General features: G+C 43.1%; 1 protein-coding gene and 1 long non-coding RNA gene across 4 annotated transcripts in view; one reads left to right on the top strand and one right to left on the bottom strand.

Annotated features, from left to right (window-relative positions):
- Positions 1-24,708, top strand: part of DCLK1 (doublecortin like kinase 1) — a 551,424-nt gene that overhangs the window by 401,347 nt on the left and 125,369 nt on the right. For all 3 annotated transcript variants that reach the window (XM_077484138.1, XM_077484139.1, XM_077484140.1), the window contains one exon: positions 19,880-19,999. In XM_077484138.1, coding sequence (XP_077340264.1) covers positions 19,880-19,999 — 120 coding nt within the window. The remainder of the gene's footprint in view (positions 1-19,879; positions 20,000-24,708) is intronic.
- Positions 1-24,708, bottom strand: part of LOC143983958 (uncharacterized) — a 141,534-nt gene that overhangs the window by 12,215 nt on the left and 104,611 nt on the right. The window lies entirely within an intron of this gene.

Genomic DNA, 24,708 nt, shown 5'->3' with positions numbered 1-24,708 from the left:
ATATTGTTTGCAGGGCTCATTTAAAACTGAAATCAATTTACTTATTTACGTATATACAACACCATATACATTATTTATGTGCCTACCAGGAGCTGCTTCTGTTAAAAATTCTTCCTGATATGCCTCCTCAAAGCCACCAAATACTGTGGATGTCTTTCAGTGCTTTGAGAGTTAACTGTAGTCTCTGTTACTGAGAAAAGTTGCACCAATCGCTCAGTCCTTTCCATTCTCCCTTCCATTCACAGAATTCCTGCTAGTATTTGTTCACAATGTGAATGGAGTCAGAGCAATTAAATAACAAGAAACATCCACCACCCATTCATGCCGCATACATACGATCGGAATTCCGGCCAGAAAAAGACAGATGAAAGCTTTTCATCGGAAAATGCTCCATCGAAATTTAGCTGTCCGAATTTCCGCCAGCCAAAAATTTATACCATGTTCTCAATTTTCCCGACGAAAAAAATTCTATCGGTAATTCCGATCGTGTGTATGTAATTCCGACACGCCAAAAATCACGCATGCTCAGATTCAACTACGAGACAGAAGCTATTGGCTACTAGCCATTGAACTTCCTTTTTCTAGTCCCGTCGTACGTGTTGTACGTCACCGCGTTATAAACGATCGGAATTTGATGTGACCGTGTGTAGGCAAGACAGCTTGAGCGGAATTCTGTCGGAATTCCGTCGGGAAAACCATCAGAGCTTTTTCCGACGAGAATTCCAATCGTGTGTATGCGGCATAACAGAATGAAATGCTTTGTGGGACAATAATAGTAGGAGTTCCATGAATGGTGAATGGTATCCAGCGGCTCTGCAGAGGCGCAACAGGGAAGGTTTTTAGCAGAAGCATCAGCTTGCAGTTAACGTGATACACACTATTACACATACTTTTGTGTGTTTTATCCACTCTTATAATGAGCAGAACTGAAGTCAGGGGAGTGAATTAGAGTAATTAAAGACTTGAGAGGAATTATGAGTTTTAAACTAGACCTACATTTTTCTAATTATAAAACTCATAAAAGGGTATCTCTTCAAGCTCCAGTATTATTAAATATATTTGAATTCTAGTAATCTATTACTATACCTCCCAATATTTAAAAAAAAAATCCAAAAAATGTAAGACTATGCACCCAGACTATGGCAATAGTTGTGCCTCCCTATAAAATAAAGGGGCACTATAGGGAAAACTATTGTATTCTGATAACTGCACGTTGTTAATAACTGTAATTATATTATCCAGAATTTTTTTTTTTTTATTATTCCACATGACTTTATTCATATTCTTCTCCACATTTACATACAAACCAAGCTGTTCAGCAAAAGCAGCAGTTACAGGGTTGGGACAAACCATATAACACTGGCAGGGTGCATGGTTACCTTTTATCTGTATTGTTTAGTTGGTTAAGTTGTTATGAAGGCAAATCATTTTTGACCTTAACGTCTGCCCCCACAGTGCCTCAAGCTTATACATTTTCTTTTTACATTAAAATACTACCACTATATACCTTTTTTGCTGATTTGTATACCACGGTTACATGATAAACTGCACAGTTTCTCCAGTGCTGAGAGTTCAGGTAGGAGGAGATTTCCCCTCCAGCATGTATACACGCCCACATGTGTGATGCCAATATCATGTGACCTGGCTATCTCTGAGAACAAGTAACTGTTCTCTCCAGCATAAAAGACACAACAGAGCATGTACAGGTTGGCTATTGCCTGTGTTAGCTGACTTTCCCAATCTAGTCAGTGCAGGAGGGGGAGGATCTGTGCATACAGGATAAAACAGCCTTTTTTATACAATGCAGAGGATTAACCCCTTAGGTTCCAGTGTGAATATAACAAGCATGCTTTACTGCATATGCACACTGATTTTACTGCTGTGGGTTTAGTAACACTTTAATGCATTGTCTTCATTAAAGAGGGGCTCCAGGCTCCTTCAGAAAAAAGGTAAAAGTCAGCAGCTACAAATACTAGTAGCTGCTGACTTTTAATATTAGGACACTTACCTGTCCCTGAATTGGCATCTTCACCCCAGACAATTTTTTCATCAGCTCTCAGGTGCTGCCGCTACCATCTTGTAAGGGAAACTGCCAGTGAATCCTTGCGGTTCCACAGCCAACTTCCTACTGAGCATGCACAAAGCATGCTGCGCTTTGTGAATAGCCCATTGGCGGGGGAAGGAGGGAGGGAACCAGACTTCCGGGTGACTTTGCCACAGCAAAGGTGGAGCTTAGCTTTAAGGTAAAACATGTCCCACTCTCTGTAACCCCTCCCCCCCCACCCGACCTCATGAGTGAGCGGGCAACGGGACCAAACTGCGTTGCGTGTGTCTATGGATGCATGGCTCGTAACCCCCAAAAAAGGTTACACTAAACTTCAGCTTTAAATTCTGCCTTCCCAAGCTGCACATGCTCATGTTTCTTTCCTTTCCCCACCCCTCAAGAGTGAAGAAAAAGACCCAATATATTTGGGTATGCAAGTCCCTCCTGTTCTTCCCGTGTGGCAATCGATGTTAGTGTTTGATAGTTGGCTGATTAGTTCTGTCACATGAAGGCCAGGGGAGAACCCTATAAAAGCAACCTACTTGCCCCTTACTCTTGTAAAATTATGACATTTATCAGGAGAACACCAACATATTTCTGTCAGTCAACAAATGTTAGGTAACTTATCTAGTCTACAATGTATTACTTATTATAATATATGGGAAGGAGACTTAGCCATATTTATAATCAGTGAAAGTTGTTCATTTTATATACTCAAATGCTACTAAATTACTTTAACATTTTCAACTCATATATATTTAGCCCATCCATGTTACATTTGTTTTTCTCTGCCATTCTACATAGCATTTTTTTTTAAGACCAGTTTATATCACTTTTGTTAATGGCCATCTGTATTTAATAAATGTGTAATTTTTTACTACATAATATTTGGTATTAAGTATAGTATAGCTGTTGGCCATTTATATTAAAAAAGAAAAACTTTATATGATTTTGAAATGGAGAATGTGGTTTTGCTCTTATTTTCTGTTTTTGGTTACATTTTCCCTTCACTGTTTTGGGAAAACCTAAATAAAGAATGAAAAAAATATATTGAATGTGCTTTTTAACCTGTTTTATAACTACAGTCTTTACTGTATTAAACCACGTAAATTATAAAACACATATGATTAAGTTACTGTAAAGGAAATCAGGTGTTGCAATGTCTATAAGGACTGTACTCAACAGCCATATGAAAATGGAAATCAATCATTCATAAAGTTCCCAATACAGGCAGAGCCATGCACTACATTATCCCCATGCAGCCAGGAAGGAGAAATCTGCTTTTATAATGAGCAGTACTGAAGTCAGGGGACTGGAAATGTAATTAGAGACTTGAGAGGAATTATGAGTTTTAAACTAGACCTACATTTTTTGAATTATAAAACTCACAAAAGAGTAACTCTTTGCGTTCCAGTATTATTAAATATATATTTAATTCTAGTAATCTGTTGCTATACCTCCCAATATTTTTTTTTTAATTTTACATGCCTTTATTTATATTCTTCTCCACATATACATGCAAACCAAGCTGTTCAGAAAAAGCAGCAGTTACAGGGTTGGGACAAACCACCTAGCACTGATAGGGTTATCTTTTATTTTTATGTTTTAAAGTTGTTTAAAAAAATTTTTTGTCCTTAATGAATCCTCTGCATTAAGGTAAGACATGTCTCACTACCTGCCCCCCTCCCTGACCATGCTGCTGTTAATTGAACCGAGTAAGGTGGAAGTGGCGAGCAGGCTGAGCTTTGTTGTGTGCATCTATGGATACACACAGCTCGGCTCAGAAGCAAGCTTGTACCTGTGCCTCCATGGTAAGTCGGCTGCTATGGGGGTATACTCAGCAGGGTAGGAGCGGACAGCACCAGGGGGGACCCCAGAGGAGAAGGTAAGGAGCCGCTCTTTGTAATACTATTGCACAGAGCAGGTAAGTATAAAAAAAATGTATTCTAGTGTAGCACTGACCCCCAAAGGAGCGGCTGGTTTTGCTGGGCTTACCGTTTACCTTCTCCACCTCTTTGTTCTTGTCTAGGGGTTCCCGAGGTTGATGGCCCAATAACTGCAGAGACCGAAACTTGAATCCCTTTTGAGGAATTGCATAAAATGTTGAACAAAACACAGTCTCTCAGTTAGGAATAGAGTGTATGGGTAGGAAAACTGCTGACACTTGAAATGTCTCTCTCTGTATGATCCAGGGAATAGCCACTCGAAACTGGATACTTCAAGTGTCGGATAAATCCTGGTTCATGATTCAAACTTGGCAAAGTCTCTGCCACAGACTTGGTTGTAAAACTTTAGATGGACACAGAAAATCTCTCACAGGAACTTAGTTGCAATCGAAGGATGAAATTCAGAACTTTCTTACAGTACCAGAATCTTGCAGCCGGTCCAGCGATACCATAAGAATGCAGATTTACTTGGTATCCTTACAGCTCAGCTTCCAGGCTCTTACCAAGCAGCCAGCTTCATGCATGGCTCTCTTCTGAAGAGTCCTCCCCTGGTTGCGTTTTGAATTGTTGGGTCTCTCCAAACCCGAGATGGTACCGGACCACCTTGAAATCCTCCTTCCAGTTACTGCGCCTCAGACTAGCAGTCTCAACACTCGGAAATAGATGGATCCGCACTCCAGGCCATGAGGGCCTCTGGGGGCTGGTCAGGAGGACCAGGACCACGGAGTCAGAACATACTTCTGGACCGAAACCCAGCACCACGTGACTTCAACACCTTAAATACCCTCTCCCGGAATACACAGCGAGAAAACGCACCCACTGATTGGCTCAGAGAGAGAGATTGGTACCCAATGCGTCCAACCAGACTGCGTTCCAATGCCTTTCAGAGATGATACATGCACCTATGACCAGGCAGAACATAGTACAGTCCAGCCAAACTGATGCCAGAATCACAATTTAGTGAAATTAACCCCAAGACCAAACTATAGTCTTAGGAAAAAACTAAATTTACAACATAGCGCATACTCTTCAGGAGTACCAGTGCTACACTAGAAAAAATAAAATAGCCTTTACAACTACTTTGCCCGAAGCAAAAAAACTGTTGGTTTATCTGATTAAAAGTGTTAACTGGAGTGTAAGACTTTAATGTGTTTTAACTCTATTTAGATATACAGTATCTCACAAAAGTGAGTACACCCCTCACATTTTTGTAAATATTTTATTATAGATTTTTATGTGACAACACTAAAGAAAAGACAGTTTGCTACAATGTAAAGTAGTGAGTGTACAGCTTGTATAACAGTGTAAATTTTCTGTCCCCTCAAAATAACTCAACACACAGCCAATAATCTCTAAACTGCTGGCAACAAAAGTGAGTACGCCCCTAAGTGGATTATGTCCAAATTGGGCCCAATTAGCAAAGAACTCTCTGAGGATCTGTAAAAAAGAATTGTTGATCTACATAAAGATGGCCTAGGCTGTAAGAAGACGGTGTCAAGCTTGTGTGGCGGCAACTAGATGAGGAGTACAAAGACAAGTGTTTCTTGCTTACAGTCAAGCATGGTGGTGGGAGTGTCATGGTCTGGGACTGTATGAGTGCTGCCAGCACTGGGGAGCTACAGTTCATTGAGGGAAATGCCAATATGTACTGTGACATACTGAAGCAGAGCACAATCCACTCCCTTCACTGCAGTATTCCAACATGATAGCGACTCAAAACACACCTCTAAGATGACCACTGCCTTGCCAAAGAAGCTGAGGGTAAAGGTGATGGAGTGACCAAGCATGTCTCCAGACCTAAACCCTATTGAGCATCTGTGGGACATCCTCAAATGGAAGGTGGAGGAGCACAAGGTCTCTAGCATCCACCATCTCCGTGATGTCGTCATTGAGAAGTGGAAGAGGACTCCAGTGGCAACCTGTGAAGCTCTGGTGAACTCCATGCCCAAAAGGGTTAAGGCAGTGCTGAAAAAATAATGGTGGCCACACAAAATATTGACAGTTTGGGCATAAATTGGACATTTTCACTTAGGGGTGTACTTGTTGCCAGCGGTTTAGACATTAATGGATGTGTGAGTTATTTTGAGGGGACAGCAAATTTACACTGTTATACAAGCTGTACATTCACTACTTTACATTGTAGCAAAGTGTCATTTCTTCAGTGTTGTGATCATCAGTGTTCATGAAAAGATATAATAAAATATTTGCAAAAATGCGAGGGGTGTACTCACCTTTGTGAAATACTGTATGTGACATAGTAATGCACAGTAAAAGGTGCACATTTTATGGCATTTTACTACAACACACAGCAAACTAATACTTTGGTGTGGTGTGTTCCAGTGTTATTATCATAATATTCTACATTGCATTCTGATGCAGGTGATACACCTGTGCTACAGGTCACCAAAACACACATGCCATACATTGTGGTGTATTACAATGAAAAATGCCTTAACAAAATGCAGGTAAACATGCGATACATTATGCACACTGTCATACAACACTACAGTGTGGCTGTCCATCTAAGACAACACTCAACATTTTTATTATCATAGTTTTCTAAATCATATATAAACCTGTCTGTATGCAGGGCTCATTTGAAGCCGAAGTCTATTTATTTATTTTTGTAGATACAGCACCATATGCATTAGTTATGTTTAAAGGTGTGTATCTCCTTGCCTACCAGGAGCTGCTTCTGTTAAAAATATCTTCCTTGTGTGCCTCCTCAAAGCCACCTAATTCTGTTCTGAGTGGATGTCTTCCAGCGCTTAGAGTTAACAGTAGTCTCTGTTACTAAGAAAAGTTGCACCAACCGCCCAGTCCTTTCTATTCTCTCCTCCATTCACAGAATTCCTGCTGGTATTTTGCACAATGTGAATGGAGTCAGAGCAGTTAAATGAAAGGACCTCCACCACCCATTCATAGAATGAGATGCTTTGTGAGACAATAATAGTAGGAGTTTCATGAATGGTGGAGAGGGTAGAAAGTGGTGGGTAAGTGGCAGCGGCAACTTTTAACCTTTACAGCCACTCAGGACAGTATCCAGCGGCTCTGCAGAGGCGTAACAGGGAAGATTTTTAGCAGATGCATCAGCTTGCAGTTAGTGTGATACACATTATTACACATACTTTTGTATGTTTTATAATTATTATTATTATTATTCAGGATTTATATTGCGCCAACAGTTTGCGCAGCGCTTTACAAATCCAGGGCAGACAGTACACTTACAATACAAATCAATACAGGAGGGATCAGAGGGCCCTGCTCGTTAGAGCTTACAATCTAGAAATGAGCAGTACTGAAGTCAGGGGACTGGAAACGTAATTAGAGACTTGAGAGGAATTATGACTTTTAAACTAGACCTACATTCTTCTAATTATAAAACTCACAAAAGGGTATCTCTTTGAGCTCCAGTATTAAATATATTTGAATTCTAGTAATCTATTACTATACCTCCCAATATTAATAAAAAAAAAAAATGTAAGGCTGTGCACCCAGACTATGGGAATAGTTGTGCCTCCCTATAAAAGAGACACTATAGGGAAAAAATATTGTATTCTGCTTGTTGTTAATAACTGTAATGACATTATCCAGCAAATATTATTCTGTTTTCATTTCCCATGCCTTTATTCATATTCTTCTCCACATATACATGCCAACCAAGCTGTTCAGCAAAATCAGCAGTTACAGGTCTGGGACAAACTACATAGCACTGGCAGGGTTATCTTTTATTTCTATGCGTTAAAGTTGTTAAAAATGCTGTCTATGGGTTGAGAATGCTGCCGTTCAGTTCTAAACAATGCTGTCATCTGATTAAGGAAACAGAAAAATCTATTGCCATGATCAATAGGTAATAAAAAAAATTTTTTTGAGGAACTCGAAGACTTCTGTGCTGTTGTTAATGTTAGTGATCGATTGCATCATATATCTCATTTTAGATTTTGCATAGTCCCTCTTTAAATGGAATACAGGTGGCTAAAACCAAACTGGAAATGTCTTAGGGTATAGACAGCTAGAATATGTGTTAGGCACCACATTGTAAGCAGCACATAGTCATGAAAAGGACCTAGAGGCTGGAAACTGCTTCAATATAAAAAGCAAGGGGGCATAAGTGTTTGAAAGCATTTAATGTAAAGTACTGTGAACGTCACCTCGTTCCGAACGATCGGATTTTCCGACAACTTTGTCCGATCGTGTGTATGCAACATCAGTTTCGGACAAAATCCGGTGGAAAAAATCAGACGGATTTTGTGGTCGGAAAGTCTGTGTACAGGGCATAGCACATATACAAATAATATATATATATTATATATAATATTTAGCCCCAATCGCATGTTCCTTACTGTGTTTGAAGATGTTTATCAATTTGTTTCTCTTGGGGTAAGCCAGCGCCATATTAACTGTTGTCTCTGTGTCTGTAGTAGAAAATACTTCTGCACTTTGCTTAAATCTCACACATGAGTGATTGTTTCTCAGCCAAGCCCCCTTCTAGTTCCAGAGGTTGAGCATGTAGTCTCGCGGTATTGGAGCGCAGTGCCGCTGGGAGCAGATATGAATGTCACGGCACACTGCTCAATGGACTGATAGCACAAAGAGCGTGCCGTGAATCGGGGGAGAGATGCGCATGTGACGGTGACTTCATTACAGATAACATGATGGATTATCAGCAAACCGAGCAAGTAAGGTGACATCTGAGGACAGCGCAGATTTATATGGGCTAAAGTGATGGGAGTTTACAACCACTTTAAGTTCCAGGGTGAAGAATGCACAATTCATAACAATCAGCGATTCCTTACAAAAGGAAAACTGGTTGCTCACCTATACAGGCTCATCACCACAGATCATCAAGCCAATCTAGTCTCTAATGACCTACACAGCAAATGTATTTACTTATGGCACAGGCGACTGGGTCACAGAAGTCCAGAAGCTATATGGGACATTATAAAGAGAGGCTGTACTGAAGCAAAAGCCACACGTGCTCCCCTTCCACAGGCATCTCAAAGAAAAACTACCCGCTCCCTGCAGCTCATACACAGTGATGTATGTGGTCCAATGAAATCTCCCACATCAGACACGAACAGATATCTACTGGCTTTCATTGATGATTATTCCAGGTACACAACCAGTTATCTGATGAAACACAACAATGAAACATTAGAGAAAGTTTGTTGCCATGTCTAGCAACAAATTTCAAAGGAAACCAGGAATAAAATCCACCGACAATGGGGGAGACTACATAAGCAAAGAAGTGGGCTCTTTCCTGAAGAGACAAAGAACAGTACACTAGACAACCACACCATACACTCCTGAACAAAACGGTGTAGCAGAAAAGGAAAAATCACACTTTCATAGAAACGGCCAGATGCATGTTGTCAGATGCCAACCTACCTCACAAGTACTGGGGAGAAGAAGTCATGACTGCAACCTACCTACAGAACAGACTACCCTCAAGGGCCATTAAAAGTACTCCATTCGAAATGTGGCATGGATCAAAGTCTAGCATAGGGCACATCAGAGTGTTTGGATGTAAAACATATGCCTATATTCCAAGTGAAAAGCGATCCAAGCTGGAGAACAGAGCTATAAAGGGCATTCTAGTAGGCTACAGTGAGCAACTAAGGGTTACATAATCCTACATCCAAAGACTGACAAAGTGACTATAAGCTATAGTGTTTATTTTGATAAGAGCCCATCATCATAAACACCAATCCCTGAAAGTTGTGAAGTGAAAAAACCCAGCAAACCAGAAGAAGGTCGACCAAAGTGAACCTGTGTAGGAGTCAGGATGGGAGGTGGAACTCCCAATGCCTAAATCAAGTTCGCCACCAGATCCTGCTGAACTGTCGGAAGTCAGAAGGTCCACTCGGACTACAAAGGGGATACCAATACTATCCCACAAGCTATCATACACTGTCAAAACACACAGCATCCTGGAAAGACATAGAAAAACTGCAAAAATGTGAAGTCAACAAATGGAGAAAAGCAGCGGAAGAAGAATTAAAGTCACTTCAAGAAAATAAAACTTGGACACTCACAGAGCTCCCAGCTAATCCCAAAACTATAGGAAATAAGTGGGCTTTCAAAGTAAAGTCAGACGCAGAAGGGAATATCCACAAATACAAAGCCAGACTAGTTGCCAAGGGTTACTCCCAGAAATTTGGTAAAGAATATAATAAACATTTGCTCCCGTCATAAAAAACTCCACCATCAGAGTGCTTCTTAGCATTGATCGGATATGTTGATGCTGATTGGGCTGGGGACTGCACGGACCGTAAATCCACAAGTGGATTCATCTTCCAGTATGGGGAAGGAACCATAAGTTGATCTAGTCGAAAGCAAGTAACTGTCACTCTATCTTCAACTGAAGCAGAGTACATTGCAGTAGCATACGCATGCCAAGTGGCAATATGGATTTGTCAACTTTTTGTGAACATTGGGGTAGACATGTCAAAACCAATTGCCATTTTTGAAGACAACCAGGAATGTATAAAGCTTACGCAATCAGAAAGGGCCAGTCCTAGGATCACACATATTGATGTCACGTATTACCTACTGAGGAACAATCAAGAGCAAGGTATTATTGACATTCAATATTGCTCATCAGAGGAGATGACTGCTGATGCACTCGCCAGGCCTTTGTTGAAGGAACATCATAATTATTTCCAGAAGAAACTGAATGTAATTTGACAAAGCACATACTGACAATACTGTATGTATTATCCCTATCTATCCAGCAGGGGACACTGCAGTTTTGACACTGCAGTTGTTCCTAAGTGTGTGTAGCGGTATCCTCCTGTTTCCTGTTCCATGATAAAGACATGCTTTGATATCCTCTATGATAGTAAAGGTATACTTTGCACAAAACAAGCTTCCAGCGCATGATTCGAAAACCTTCTAATTATAAGTTGGGCATAAAAAAAATGCCATGAGCTCAGGAAGGGGTTCTTTACAGTAAGAGTGGTGTAGCTGTGATTTTTTACTACATGAGGGAGTAATGGCAAAACAGTCAGGTGATTTTAATTACTAAAGGCCGATCTAATAATATTTTTGTTTAGAATTAATGTGTCTGCCATTGGGGTGTCTGAAAGATCTTTTTATTCTTCCTATGTGAAAATATTGGCCACAGTTGTCGAGGAGATTTTGTTTGTCTTCCTCTAACCAAAGCTGGCTGTTCTGTTATTATTAGGGCCATTAACCATGTAACTCTATAGAACAGCTTAAAAGGAAGACTCTGGCCAAAATAAGCAAACAACTTTCTTTTTGTGAATGGACAAGCTCTATGATCTAACATTTTGTTTACATTTCTGAAACTGGAGTGGCCGCTAATTTGCACTTTCTGTTTCAATATGTTTATTAGAAGTTTGAATAAACAAGAAAATATAATCTGCTCATTGAGCGCCCTCGCAGGGGCTACAAAACATGAATACAAATCCAAAGAGCGAACCATCACAATGTACATATGACATAATATAAGTAGGGGGTGGTATCGAGACTGTGTACAGTACAGAATATCTTGACCCCCTTGTCGTCTCTGGGGGGGAAGCCCTTCTCCCGCTACCCCCTTCCATGGGGGGCAGCAGTATTTGTTAGAAATGAGAGAGATTATAAAGAAGAGTGAAAAGAGTTAAGAGACAAGAGAAAGAAGGTCAGAGAAAAGAGAAGGGGGAGAAAGGGATGGGGAAACTCGGGCGCGGACGCCCCCATACCCCCCCGCCCCCCCCACCCCCCGAGGGGGGTCAGACCAGGTCTAGGCATGCGGCTTGGAGCGTAGGGAACTCATAAGAGATCCACGGCTCCCAGATTTTTAGAAATTTTGCATGTGAATCATGTACAATACTGGACATGCGTTCTTGAAGTAGCATAGCAGTCATGCGTGTCTTTATCCCTTGGAAATCTACCCATTGGGTCTTCCAGGCTTGGGCAATGGTCCACTTGGCCGCTATAAAACGGTAGGTAGCCAGTTTCTGCTGAGGGCCTCGCAAACCAGGTATCGGACAATGTAGGAGAGCTAGCTTGGTGTCCCTTCGGATTGTTAGATGAAAGAGTGTCTGCAGCAAACCAAAAACCCTAGACCAAAACCCCACCAGCCTTGGGCAGGCCCACCATGTGTGCATAACATCACCCCACTGCCCGCAGTTGCGAAAGCATCTGTCAGTACTTCCAGGGAAGGCCTGGGCTGTGCGGGCTGGTACCCTGTACCATCGGAACAATACTTTGTATGTGGCCTCTAGGGTATTCGTGTTGAACGAGCATTTGGCTACCATTCTTCAGGCCTTACTCCAGTCCTCCAAGTCTATTGGGGCCTGAAGGTCCCTTTCCCATTGAGCCATATAAGAGAGGAGTGCTGATGGCGGGCGTCCATACAGGGATGCATAAATGGCCGAGATGAGGCCAGGGGACCCAGCGGCGTGTTGGCATGCATGCTCGAAAAAGGTATTTTGAAATGGGTAGGTGGATGTGCGACGCAGGGCTGCAATACAGTGCTTTAATTGAATGAAACAATAATGCTCACTAGCCGGTGCCCCATGCGTTTCCCGAATAACCTCCCAGGAGGGGAAGAAGCGTGAGGAAAGAAAGTTTTGGACTCGTGGGTAGCCATGTGAGGGCCACCAGGAGAATGCTTAAGGGTCCTCCAGACCTGGGGGGAAAAGAGGGTTATGAGTGATGGGGAGCAGAGGTAGAAAGGGGGACATCAGGTTGCCGTAAAAGTGAACTGAGTCCCAAATCTACAGGCCATGTAGCAGCATGGGACTCAAAGGGGAGGGCGCAGTTTCCGGGGGAGCCAGAGCAGTGCTTGGAGTGAACATGGGTCGCAGTCAGGCACCTCCAGAAGCACCCACAAGGGAACATCCGTGGTTGCATGGAGCATGGTTAACGGGGAGATCTGCGCCGCTGTGTAGTACTTAGAGATATTGGGGACCCCCAGACCTCCTTGGAGCCTATGGTTAAAAAGGGTCGCTCTAGGTACCGTAGGGCATTTGTGTGCCCAGATAAATTGGAGGATCTTATTCTGCAGGAGTCAAATGAAAAAAGTGGGTACTCGGTGTGGCAGCACGCAGGTAAAATCACCTGGTTGTATTCAGGATGGGAAATATGTGTGTCCTAGATTCAGGCTGTATGCAGACTTTTACAATTAGAGGGGAAGAGTTAATGAGCCCAGCTGTAGTAAGTGGGCTCATTAAGACCTCTACAAAAAAAACCAGCATGCATAGGGAGATGCTCCATCCTGGAACCAGTTTTGTGTGTATAGACTGGGGAGTCTGAGATCTGTTCTGTGCGGTGAGTTAACGCCTGTGTGGCAAACCCCTACAATGGCTGCACCCAGTTGTTAGACAGGGAGTCTACGTGTGTAGTTAGAGGTCAAGCTGACCAGGATTTATTTTCTTGTTTTATTTTGTTTGGCTGTTTATGTATCACTGCATGTAGCAGAAATAAACCGGATCTTTTGTTTTTTGAACCTACACCGCTGTCTGCTGTGCCTGACTTTGTGTTGTGAACCCATCCAGGGGGTCACACACACCCACTACCGAGCTAACCCCTCACAGTTGGTGGAGAATGCGGGCAAGTTTTTTTTTTTTTTTTTTTCAATTTTTTTTAAAGGCCAGCATGGAGGAGATACTGAGACAGCTGGCTCTAGCAAATGCAAACCAGCCGCAAACAAATGCAGCTTTACAAAAGAGCCTTGCAGCTCAACAACAAGCCCAGCAGCAGACAAATGCAACTTTGCAGCAGAGTTTGGAAGCTCAGCAACAAGCCCAGCAGCGATCTGAAGCCCGCTTCATAGACCTGTTGCAGAAGCAAGAGCAGAATTTTCAACAGCAAATAGAGACATTGATACAGCAACGTCCGCAGACCAATGAAGCAAGTGGGAACAATAATACCGCATCCTTTGGTGTGAGCCGTTTACTGACAAAAATGACTGGAGAGGATGATCCGGAGGTGTTTTTGACCACATTTGAAAGGACTGCGGAAAGGGAAAAGTGGCCTAAGGAGCAATGGGCTGGACTGGTGGCCCCTCTGTTAACTGGGGAATTGCAGAAAGCTTATTATGACCTAGAGCCTGACCAAGCAAAAGACTATGTGGTGCTAAAAGCAGAAATATTGGCACGGCTGGGTGTCACCCTGGCAGTCCGGGCTCAGCGTGTGCATAACTGGACTTTTCAGGTTGGAAAACCTCCCAGGTCTCAAATGTATGATCTCATTCACCTGAGCAGGAAGTGGCTGCAGCCAGAGATTTTGACCGCATCAAACATTGTGGAACGTGTGGTTATGGATCGTTTCCTGAGAGCTCTTCCTACTGCCATCCAAAAATGGGTAAGCCATGGAGACCCAGAAAATGCAGATAAACTTGTGGATCTGGTTGAGAGGTACTTGGCTACAGAGAACTTGACCACCTCTTCCAGGGACTCACGGACTTTCCCCCCTAAGACCAGATCATCCCCAGTGGCGGGTAAGATGACTCCAAGGGGTGAGGGTGGAGAGAGTGAGAGGGTGGGAGTTCTACCTAAGGTCTGGCGGGAGCAGCCCAGGAAGCCCATGCTGCAAGAGGCAGCGAAAAAAATTATTTGCTACCGCTGCCGGCAAGAGGGACATATTGCAGCCAATTGCCCAGTTGTGGATGAGCCTATGCAATGTGACTTTATAAGGGAGAGACGTCAGTCGCTGTTTGCGACAGTTGCATGCACTGCCATTCGGGGACCTGAGAGACATTTATGTAAAATGTGTATTAATGGTAGACATGTTGATGTGTTGCTAGATTCAGGTAGCCTAGTAACATTGATAAAAGCTGAATTAGTTACTACAGAGGTCTCTGGGAAGAACAGGGTGGCTGTTATTTGTGTGCATGGGGACACCCGAGAGTATCCTGTAACTTCAGTGTTTTTTGAGACCCCCAAAGGTAACCTCTCTCATCAGGTGGGGTTAGTGTCTCACTTACCACATGATGCTATTGTGGGAAGGGATTTTCCAAAATTCTGGGAACTCTGGGATCGTCCTGAGCCCCCCACTGGTGCCCCTATAGACCAGGAAGATGACCAGAATTCCTCTGGGAGTGGTGAGGACTCTCCTGAATTTCCCTTGTCGGTATTGGCGGGGGAAACTCGAGAAACTAGGGAGGAGCCAACATCCTCAGTTGAAAACATGCCGTCTGTGGAGTTTTCGGATCTTGAGGTTCACAGGGAAAATTTTGCCACAGAACAGTTAAAAGACCCCACCCTAATAAAGGCACGGGAAAATGTGTTGAAAATAGATGGCGAATTAGTGAACCCAGATAAGACTTGCACTTACCCGTACTTCACTGTGGAAAGGGACCTGCTGTATCGAGTGGCTCAAAGGGCAGAAGAAACCATTGAGCAACTTGTGGTGCCCAAACCTTACAGGGAGTTGGTGTTAGAATTGGCTCATGGACACATTCTGGGAGGTCATCTGGGGACAGAGAAAACCAGAGAGAGGGTATTGCAGAGATTCTATTGGCCTGGGGTCATGAAGGAAATAGAAAAGTATTGTTCCTCCTGCCCTGTGTGTCAGAAGTCGGCACCTATGCCACATTTCCGTAACCCACTGGTACCTCTTCCTATCATTGAGGTCCCCTTTGAGAGGATCGCAATGAATTTGGTAGGTCCGATAATGAAGTCTGCTAGGGGGCATCAGTACATTTTGGTTATATTGGACTATGCCACCCGTTATCCGGAAGCAATTCCTCTCCGAAATACCTCGGCCAAAACCATAGCCAAAGAGCTATCCCTTGTTTTTAGCCGCGTGGGTATTTGTAAGGAACTGCTTACGGACCAAGGTACACCCTTTATGTCCCGGGTTATGAAAGAATTATGCAAGTTGTACAAAGTGAAGCAATTGCGTACATCTGTGTATCACCCCCAAACAGATGGGTTGGTTGAAAGATTCAACAAAACCCTAAAACAAATGTTAAAGAAGGTGGTGGATAGAGATGGAAAGAATTGGGATTGTCTAATACCCTATCTGATGTTTGCCATTAGGGAGGTACCCCAATCCTCTACGGGTTTCTCACCCTTCGAGTTGCTCTATGGGAGACACCCAAGAGGGCTGCTGGATATCGCCAAGGAAACTTGGGAAAATGAGAGTTCTCCTCACAGGAGTGTGATTGAGCACGTCGCCCTGATGCAAGATAGAATTGCACAGGTAATGCCAATTGTAAAGGAACATTTGACCCAAGCGCAGTTAGCACAGCAGAGAGTGTACAACCGTGGGGCCAAGACCCGTACTTTTTCCCCGGGGGATAGGGTCTTGGTGCTAGTCCCTACGGTTGAAAGCAAATTTCTGGCCAAATGGCAAGGTCCATATGAAGTAATTGAAAAAATTAGTGAGGTGAACTACAGGGTTAGACAGCCAGGAAGGCGAAAGCCGGAGCAGATCTATCACGTCAATCTGCTGAAAGCCTGGAGGGATAGGGAATCCCTAGTCGCAGAGACTTTGTCACAAGTACAGCCTGATTGCTTAGTTCCTGAGGTTGGAATAGCAGACACCTTATCGAAACCCCAACAACAGGAGGTTAAAGAGTTTGTACTTCGTAACAAAGAGATTTTCTCTGAGCTTCCGGGACAAACATCTGGCGTAGAGCATGACATTATCACCCCGCCAGTAGAAAGGGTAAAACTAAAACCTTATAGAATACCAGAGGCCCGACGGGAGGCAATACGCGGGGAGGTTCAAAGGATGCTGGAATTGGGTGTGATAGAGGAGTCCCAGAGTGACTGGTCCAGTCCTATTGTACTAGTGCCCAAACCTGATGGGAGCTGGCGGTTTTGTAACGATTTTAGACAATTAAATAAAGTTACAAAATTTGACACCTACCCCATGCCACGTATAGATGAGTTGATTGACCGGCTGGGAACAGCCCGATATATGACAACTCTTGATCTCACCAAAGGGTATTGGCAAATTCCCCTGGCCGAGTCGGCCAAGGAGAAAACTGCGTTTGTAACCCCAGATGGGGCATTCCAATATAAGAGAATGCCGTTTGGGTTACAGAATGCACCGGCAACATTCCAGCGGAAAATGGATAAGATTCTGAGGCCCCATCAGAAATATGCTGCAGCTTACCTGGATGATGTGATTATCCATAGCACAGACTGGGTCTCACATTTGCCAAAAGTACAAGCAGTCCTAGACTCTATCCGGGAAGCTGGGTTTACGGCCAATCCAAAGAAGTGTACCATTGGACAGGAGGAGGCCAAATATCTTGGGTACACTATTGGGAGGGGGATGATAAAACCCCAAGTCAATAAAGTCGAGGCCATACAGAGTTGGCCACGTCCCAACAGCAAGAAACAGGTACGAGCCTTTCTGGGAATCGCTGGCTATTATCGACGATTCATTCCCCATTTTGCTTCTCAGGCTGTGCCCCTCACCAACCTGACAAAAGGGAAAGAGTCGGTTATGGTTAAATGGTCCCCAGAGGCTGAGGAAGCATTTCAGTCCTTAAAAACAGCTTTATGTAGCCAGCCAGTGTTGTACTCACCAGACTTCTCTAAGGACTTTGTTGTACAAACTGATGCATCAGACGTTGGGTTAGGAGCAGTGTTATCCCAGGTCTGGAACGGGGAAGAGCACCCAGTCATTTACCTCAGCAGGAAGTTGAAGTCCCATGAGGTAAATTACTCCACGATTGAGAAGGAATGTTTAGCAGTGAAGTGGGCTCTAGATTCCCTTCGGTACTATCTGCTAGGTAGGCACTTTGACCTGGTGACTGATCACGCTCCTTTAAAGTGGATGGCTCAAAACAAGGAGACCAATAGAAGGGTAAATAGGTGGTTCCTGGCCCTACAGGAATTTAACTTTACAGTTAAGCATCGCCCTGGTGTTAAAATGGGGAATGTGGATGCTTTGTCTCGGATACATGCATGTCTGACTGCTTGTGTTACAACCCCAAGGTTGAAACAAGAGGGGGGGGTATGTGGCAGCATGCAGGTAAAATCACCTGGTTGTATTCAGGATGGGAAATATGTGTGTCCTAGATTCAGGCTGTATGCAGACTTTTACAATTAGAGGGGAAGAGTTAATGAGCCCAGCTGTAGTAAGTGGGCTCATTAAGACCTCTACAAAAAACCCCAGCATGCATAGGGAGATGATTCATCCTGGAACCAGTTTTGTGTGTATAGACTGGGGAGTCTGAGATCTGTTCTGTGCGGTGAGTTAACGCCTGTGTGGCAAACCCCTACAATGGCTGCACCCAGTTGTTAGACAGGGAGTCTACGTGTGTAGTTAGAGGTCAAGCTGACCAGGATTTATTTTCTTGTTTTATTTTGTTTGGCTGTTTATGTATCACTGCATGTAGCAGAAATAAACCGGATCTTTTGTTTTTTGAACCTACACCGCTGTCTGCTGTGCCTGACTTTGTGTTGTGAACCCATCCAGGGGGTCACACACACCCGCTACCGAGCTAACCCCTCACATCGGACAGGCAGAGTGCGAAAATAATAAAGGACTTTAGGCAGGATCATCATTTTCGCTGCCAAGATCCTGCCAATCCATGAAAGAGTGGGAAATTGACAAGCCTGCATAAGGGTGGACACCGTACGCAGCAGGGGATAGTAGTTGGCGGAGAAAAGGAGGAATACGATGGCGTTAATTTTGATACCTAAATAATCAATCGAGTGGGATGCCCAACGATAGGGGAAATGGTCCTGGAGGCGCTGCACCAGTTCTGGAGGGAGGTTGATGTTCAGACTTCCGGTTGTGGGGGAACACTCACTCACCATATCCTATCGAGGAGCAGTGTTATCACCCTAGGGCAGGGCTATAGAACACCACCTCCCCCATCCTTATTTCTGTAACATGGTGGATGTGTTCTGTAGTGCAGTGACAGAACTGGAAATTACGTTACCTGATAACAGGCAGCAGAGGCAGAAAGCACAGGATGTTAGGAGCTCGCAGAATCATCAGGTAATTTATTGAACATTTATTGAACAGATATAATAAAACACTTTCAATGGTATAATTAACAGTCAAAACAAAAGTTCATTGTTGACGTCCTTCTGAAAATATTAAGTGGTTCTAAAGGCAGAATGTTTTTAACCTTAAAGTAATTGTAAAGGTTCCTTTTTTTTATTTTTTTTATTAAATAACATGTTATATTTATCTGCTCTGTGCAAAGGTTTTGCACACAGCGACCCCGATCCTCCTCTTCTGGGCTTCCCCGGCGTCGCTTCTTGCTCTTCCTTTTCATTGAGTGACCCCGTGGAGAGCCGCTTTCCATGGGGGCACTCGTGCGGGCCTGCTCCCAAGTCCCCACTGCTGCGTCTATTGACACAGACAACGGGACTCGGCCCTGCAAAACTATTTCACAGAGCAGGTATATAATATGTTATTTTTTTTTTTATGTTACTTAAAAAAAAAAACTACTGTGAGCCGGAGCGCACAGCAGGAGTGTTCCTTAAAGTGGAACTAAACCTCTAGAAATACTTCGCCTTCTAGTGATGTGGCGGTTAAATCCCTGATCAGCCTCTGTCATCTTTTTCCCGGCCACTTCTGAGGTTTCAGCCTCTTGATTGGCCGGTGGGGGAATGATGTCATGTGCACAGGAGGCAGTTATTCCAGCATGTCTGGAGTGTGCTGGGAATGCAACCTGAGTATAAGAATGTGAGCAGGCAGGTAGCATGACTGTCATAATGAGCTGCCTGGCCTGCTTGCAGTTTTTTTACTGCTGAAGTTTAGTTCAACAAGTTCTTTAAAAAATAACAAAAAATGATAGAATGATCTGGTTTACTCTTTGTGTTATACACTGCTGCCACAGCAGTCTGCAGTCACGGAAGCTGTCACAATGTACACTGAGGTATTGAACTGAAATGCAACTTTCAGTATAATATTATAAAACTTTTATTATATTAAATTATTGTATTTTCTTTTTTTATAGGAGCATATGATCCAAAATGAGGTGTCCATTCTGAGAAGAGTGAAGCATCCCAATATAGTGCTGCTTATTGAGGAGATGGATATGCCAAATGAACTGTATCTGGTGATGGAACTAGTAAAGGTTAGTCCATAACAATTTTTTTTTGTGCTGCTTGTACAAATGACTGATTCATATATGCATATAGGTAACCTGGAGCTGGTGTTATAACATCTGTAATGATAGAGTGCAGTTGCTTGCTCAGTATAGTGCCTGTCGGTATCAGTTTCTCAGGTATCTCACCCCCACGGATCACGAGCATAAGCATACATCTAGTCATTACAAACCATATGATTGCTATAGGCTCCTGCTGGATACGGACTCCAGGACTTTCTTGGCGGACCACGGTTATCCACCAGTTGCACTTGGCAGATGATTTTGAATAACATGAGGTTTCCATTGATGGTCAACTTAGTTCCCATTGAAGTCCTCAAGTGCAGCCCCAACACGTCCAGAGTGCTGCACAATCATTTTCATAAATTTGTGTTGCAAAATGTTTTCTGTATGTCTTGCGGTTAAACATATGTCTTTACCATGTGTTACCGATAATGCATTGCACATAATGTGCTGCATTAAAAAGTCACGTCCATTTTTTTATGTGTCCTGAATAACAGGTGGTTGCTTACACAGCTAATGCAAATGTTACCTAGAATGCATTTGTTGGGACCCTACGGTAAACGGGAGAGTTTTTTTTAAATGAATGTACTAATTTTAGGATTATTTCTAATGATCTAGTGTTGGCTGCAATCAGCGAGCAATAGATCGCTAAAGCAGTGATCTACTGCTGCAAGTAGAGGCTGGATAGAGCTCTACCGTAACCTTCATTCTAACAGGAAGTGCCGTGACATCATTTCACTTCCAATGTAAACACAGTGGGGTTTATTTACTAAAGGCAAATAGACTGTGCACTTTGCAAAGTACAGTTGCTCCAGAGGTTAGTAAATGAGCAAAAGCTCCACGAACTTCCATCATCCAATCACGTGAAAACAAAAATGCTCTTTTTTAAAAATGTCCTTTCATGTGATTGGATATTCTTTGCAAAGTGAAGCCTTACCTCATTTACCAAGCTCTGGAGCAACTGCACTTTCAAAGTACATTTGTATTTAGTAAATCAACCCCAGTGTGTAAGCATTGTTCCACCTTGTTTTACATTGCTTGCTGACAATGTTCCTATGAAGAACTGGGTAGCAGAAGCAAAAGTCCAGAAACAAATCGATTCAGCAGGCTCAGTGCTTAGATTCATGACAGCTGGTGTTTCAATTGCTAAAGCCAGCTGGAGCCACTGTTGCTGAGCATGCATCCTCCTTTGCTCCAGACCTTATTGAAGGTCTGGAGATTTAATTCATTAAATGTGGGATTAAGACACAGTGCAATTTCTGATGCGACTTGAGTCACACAGAATGGCATGACAGTGGACTTACCATTGTTTTCAATGGTGGTTGTGCACATTAATGCAGCACAACTGCAGTGCTAGTTTGTCCTGTGCTACTTTGGTACGATGCATTGCGATTTTGTGGCCCATAAATCTGAATGGAAATGTATCAAAAACGCATGTACAAGTGTTTTTGATGCAATTTTCGTGCATATTTTATTGAAATACTCTCCTCCTGTCTATAGAAGTAGCACTAGTAGTAGTATTGCGCTAAAAAAACACACAGCCTTCAAATCGCATTAAAATCACAAAGCGCTTGCACTGAAAATCGCAAAGCACTCATACTGCATATTCTGACTGAAAATCACCTACAAAACTTATCATACTAGTGTGAACCAGGCCTTAATAAATTAAATTCTGGCAGGCCGCTTGTTGGGTATCAAGAGTTTAGACAGTTTGTATTGTGTTGCAGTTTGTAACAATTTACTTTAAATATTACTATATTTAATACTGGGACCCCCTCTCTCCAGCCACCCCCTCTATGACTAATGGATAGATTCATGTTAAGAGGAGCCAGAAACATACAAAAACATCACATGACTGTAATAGTGAGGAGCCCCTTGGGGACATCAGGGAACAGCAAGCCTTGGATGACCTGGTCTCTCTGATGGAAGAATCCTCCTCAGACAGACGAGGAGGACTTTTCTCATGACCCATGGAAGAGACAAGCGAATCTTAACATCAAGTTTACCAAGATGCCATAATTCAGGAACAATGGCTGGCTTGCGATTTCTATTGACTTAGTCCAAGAGAACCTTAATGGGATCAATTGGCATAAAATTACCAATGACAATATTTTTCCAGACGAAAATAGTCCAGAGTAGCACTTAACCACTTACAGACCGGACCATTTTGCTGGTCAAAGACCAGACCACTTTTTGCCATTCGGCACTGCGGCATTTCTTCATTCGGCCGCCCCGTGAGATGAGCGCGGGTATGCCCGTGGCGATCGAGTCCGCGGGACCCGCGACCGGACTCACGGGGGTACCGACCAGCACGGGAGCGCGCCGCCAGCGGCACGCTCCCGATGGCAGGGCGGCAAATTTAAAGGGACGTACAGGTACGCCCATTTGCCTGCCCGTGCCATTCTGCCGACGTACATCGGCGTGCGCTGGTCGGGAACTGGTTAAAGAACTAAGGCCAGTTCCATCTAATCCTTTCCTTGGGATAATTAGCTCACTTAACTTTAAACTTCAACTCACTTATGAAGCTCAGCTACTCACCAAAAAAGAATAAGATTTCCTTATGGTTAAAGATTTCAGTAATCCCACCATATATGTGATCCCCAGGGTCCATAAAAGTTTATCTAAACCACCTGGAAGGCCAATAATCTCTGCCAATGGAGGTCCACTGGAATGTATTGGTCAGTTCCATGATTTCCTGATCAGTGGAATGGTTAAGCATTGCCATCCTTCATTTAGGATACAAGGGATGTCCTCCAAAAGGTCACGGGGGTGGAGTTGCCAGAGGGCTCATTGCTGGCCAGCATTGATGTTGAGTCTCTCTACACCTCCATCCCTCATGAATGTGGCATCTCTCCTGTAGCCCATTTCCTAGACTAAACATAACCCACCATGGGCTCCCAAAATGAGTTAATTTTGGACCTACTCGACTTTGCTCTCACCCACAACTGTTTTGAATTTGCAGGGATGTACTACCATCAACTTAGAGGTATCTCCATAGGGGCACCATGGGCACCTGCCTATGCCTGCCTTTATCTTGGCAGGTTGGAGCAAAGTGAGGTTTATATGTGGTCACTGTATTTACGACATCTACAGCTCTGGATAAGATACATCAATGATGTTCTGTTAATCTGGGGTGGGACCAAACAAGAACTGCTTCAGTTAATTTCAGAACATAATGTAAATGCCAAAAACATTAAACTTGTGTTTACCTTCCATACTGAAACGTTGCACTTTTTAGATCTATCCATTTATATCGTTAACAGTAGAATCAAGACCAGAACTTTCAGAAAGCCAACAGCTGCCAGTACCTTACTTCTGGCCTTAAGTCATCATCCACCATCACTTGTTAGAGGAATCCACATAGGTCTATTTTTCTGTAACCGGAGAAATTGCTCTGATGAAGTAACCTACAGGTCAGAAGCAGAGGACCTTTACAGAAGGTTTAGAAATAGGGGCTACTCTCATAAGACAATTAGACGGGCACGGAAAGGAGCATCATCTGCTAAAAGGGAAGATCTTATTCATCCAACAGAAGGTAGATCAGTTGATACCTCTCCTGTCTGTATCATAACTCGATACAGCTCTCAGTGAAATGAGGTTAGGTCTATTTTAAACTAACACTGGCATCTCTTGCATAGATCTGATGCTTTTTCACAAATTGTTGGTCCTTGTCCTCTATTGGTATCTAGGAGAGCGAGAAATCTTAGAGACAATTTAGTCCACTCAGAATTGTCCAATGACAAATTGGTTATCCGACAGGTCCCATCTGCATGGCATGTTCCCTTGTGGACATTGCCATATCTGTCGGTTTGTCTAACCTACGGCACCCCTCTCTCCACCCTCTTTCCCCCTCCCCCCCTCTTTTTGTTATAGAAATTATCTCTCTCTTATCTGTTCTTTTCCTTCTCTTGTACCCCTGTATTTACTACAATACATATAGTACTGAGGCAGGGGACTGTGCTACTATCAGGAAGCTATGTGCGGTATACTGCCAGCCTCTCCCACCAGGCATGATCTGCCTGCATTGCTTAGATAAGCACAGAGACCCAGTGATGATGTCATTGCGTTTAAAATGGGACATGTAGTGAAAGCGGAAATGTTTTCTATTCGCATGTTGGGGGCCAGGAAAAAACAGGGAAGGCACAATATAGTTCTATCCTGTCTGTTCTCTTCCTTTTCTTGTCCCCCTGTATGTACTACAATACACATCAGACTACCATCTAATATTAATAATAATCTCTCTTCGATCGTCAAATTATTCTTCATTTACTCATTAATTACTTATATTTATTTTTATCCTCTCAATTAAATAATTTGATCTAATTCAATTCCTCAATTTTGCTGTGGATATCAAAACCTATATTGCTAATAAAGTATGGATGCTTGTGTTAGGTGGTTTATATAATTATATCCACATATTGGCCATTTTGTCATTATACATGTGGGAACTAGCATCATGATATACTTTTTGTCACTGGAAAAATTCCTGGCGTGCCTCTTTAAGACGGTGCTAAGTGATGGAACCAATTAAAATGGGAGGTATCTAGTTTGGCCTTTATAAACTCCAGTTCTGGACTTTCACAGTGCCCTGATGAAACTCACATCATGTGAGTGAAATGCATTGGCGTTTCAATGTCATCTGACCCAGCCTCACCTGCATTTGCAAGGCTCCTTTC

Source organism: Lithobates pipiens, unplaced genomic scaffold (genome assembly GCF_037356315.1).
Source record: "Lithobates pipiens isolate NorthernLeopardFrog02 unplaced genomic scaffold, aLitPip1_a1.2 Scaffold_16, whole genome shotgun sequence".
Classification (NCBI taxonomy): domain Eukaryota; kingdom Metazoa; phylum Chordata; class Amphibia; order Anura; family Ranidae; genus Lithobates; species Lithobates pipiens.
The sequence above is the reverse complement of the archived record's forward strand: the minus strand, read 5'-3'. Positions and strand labels throughout refer to the sequence as shown.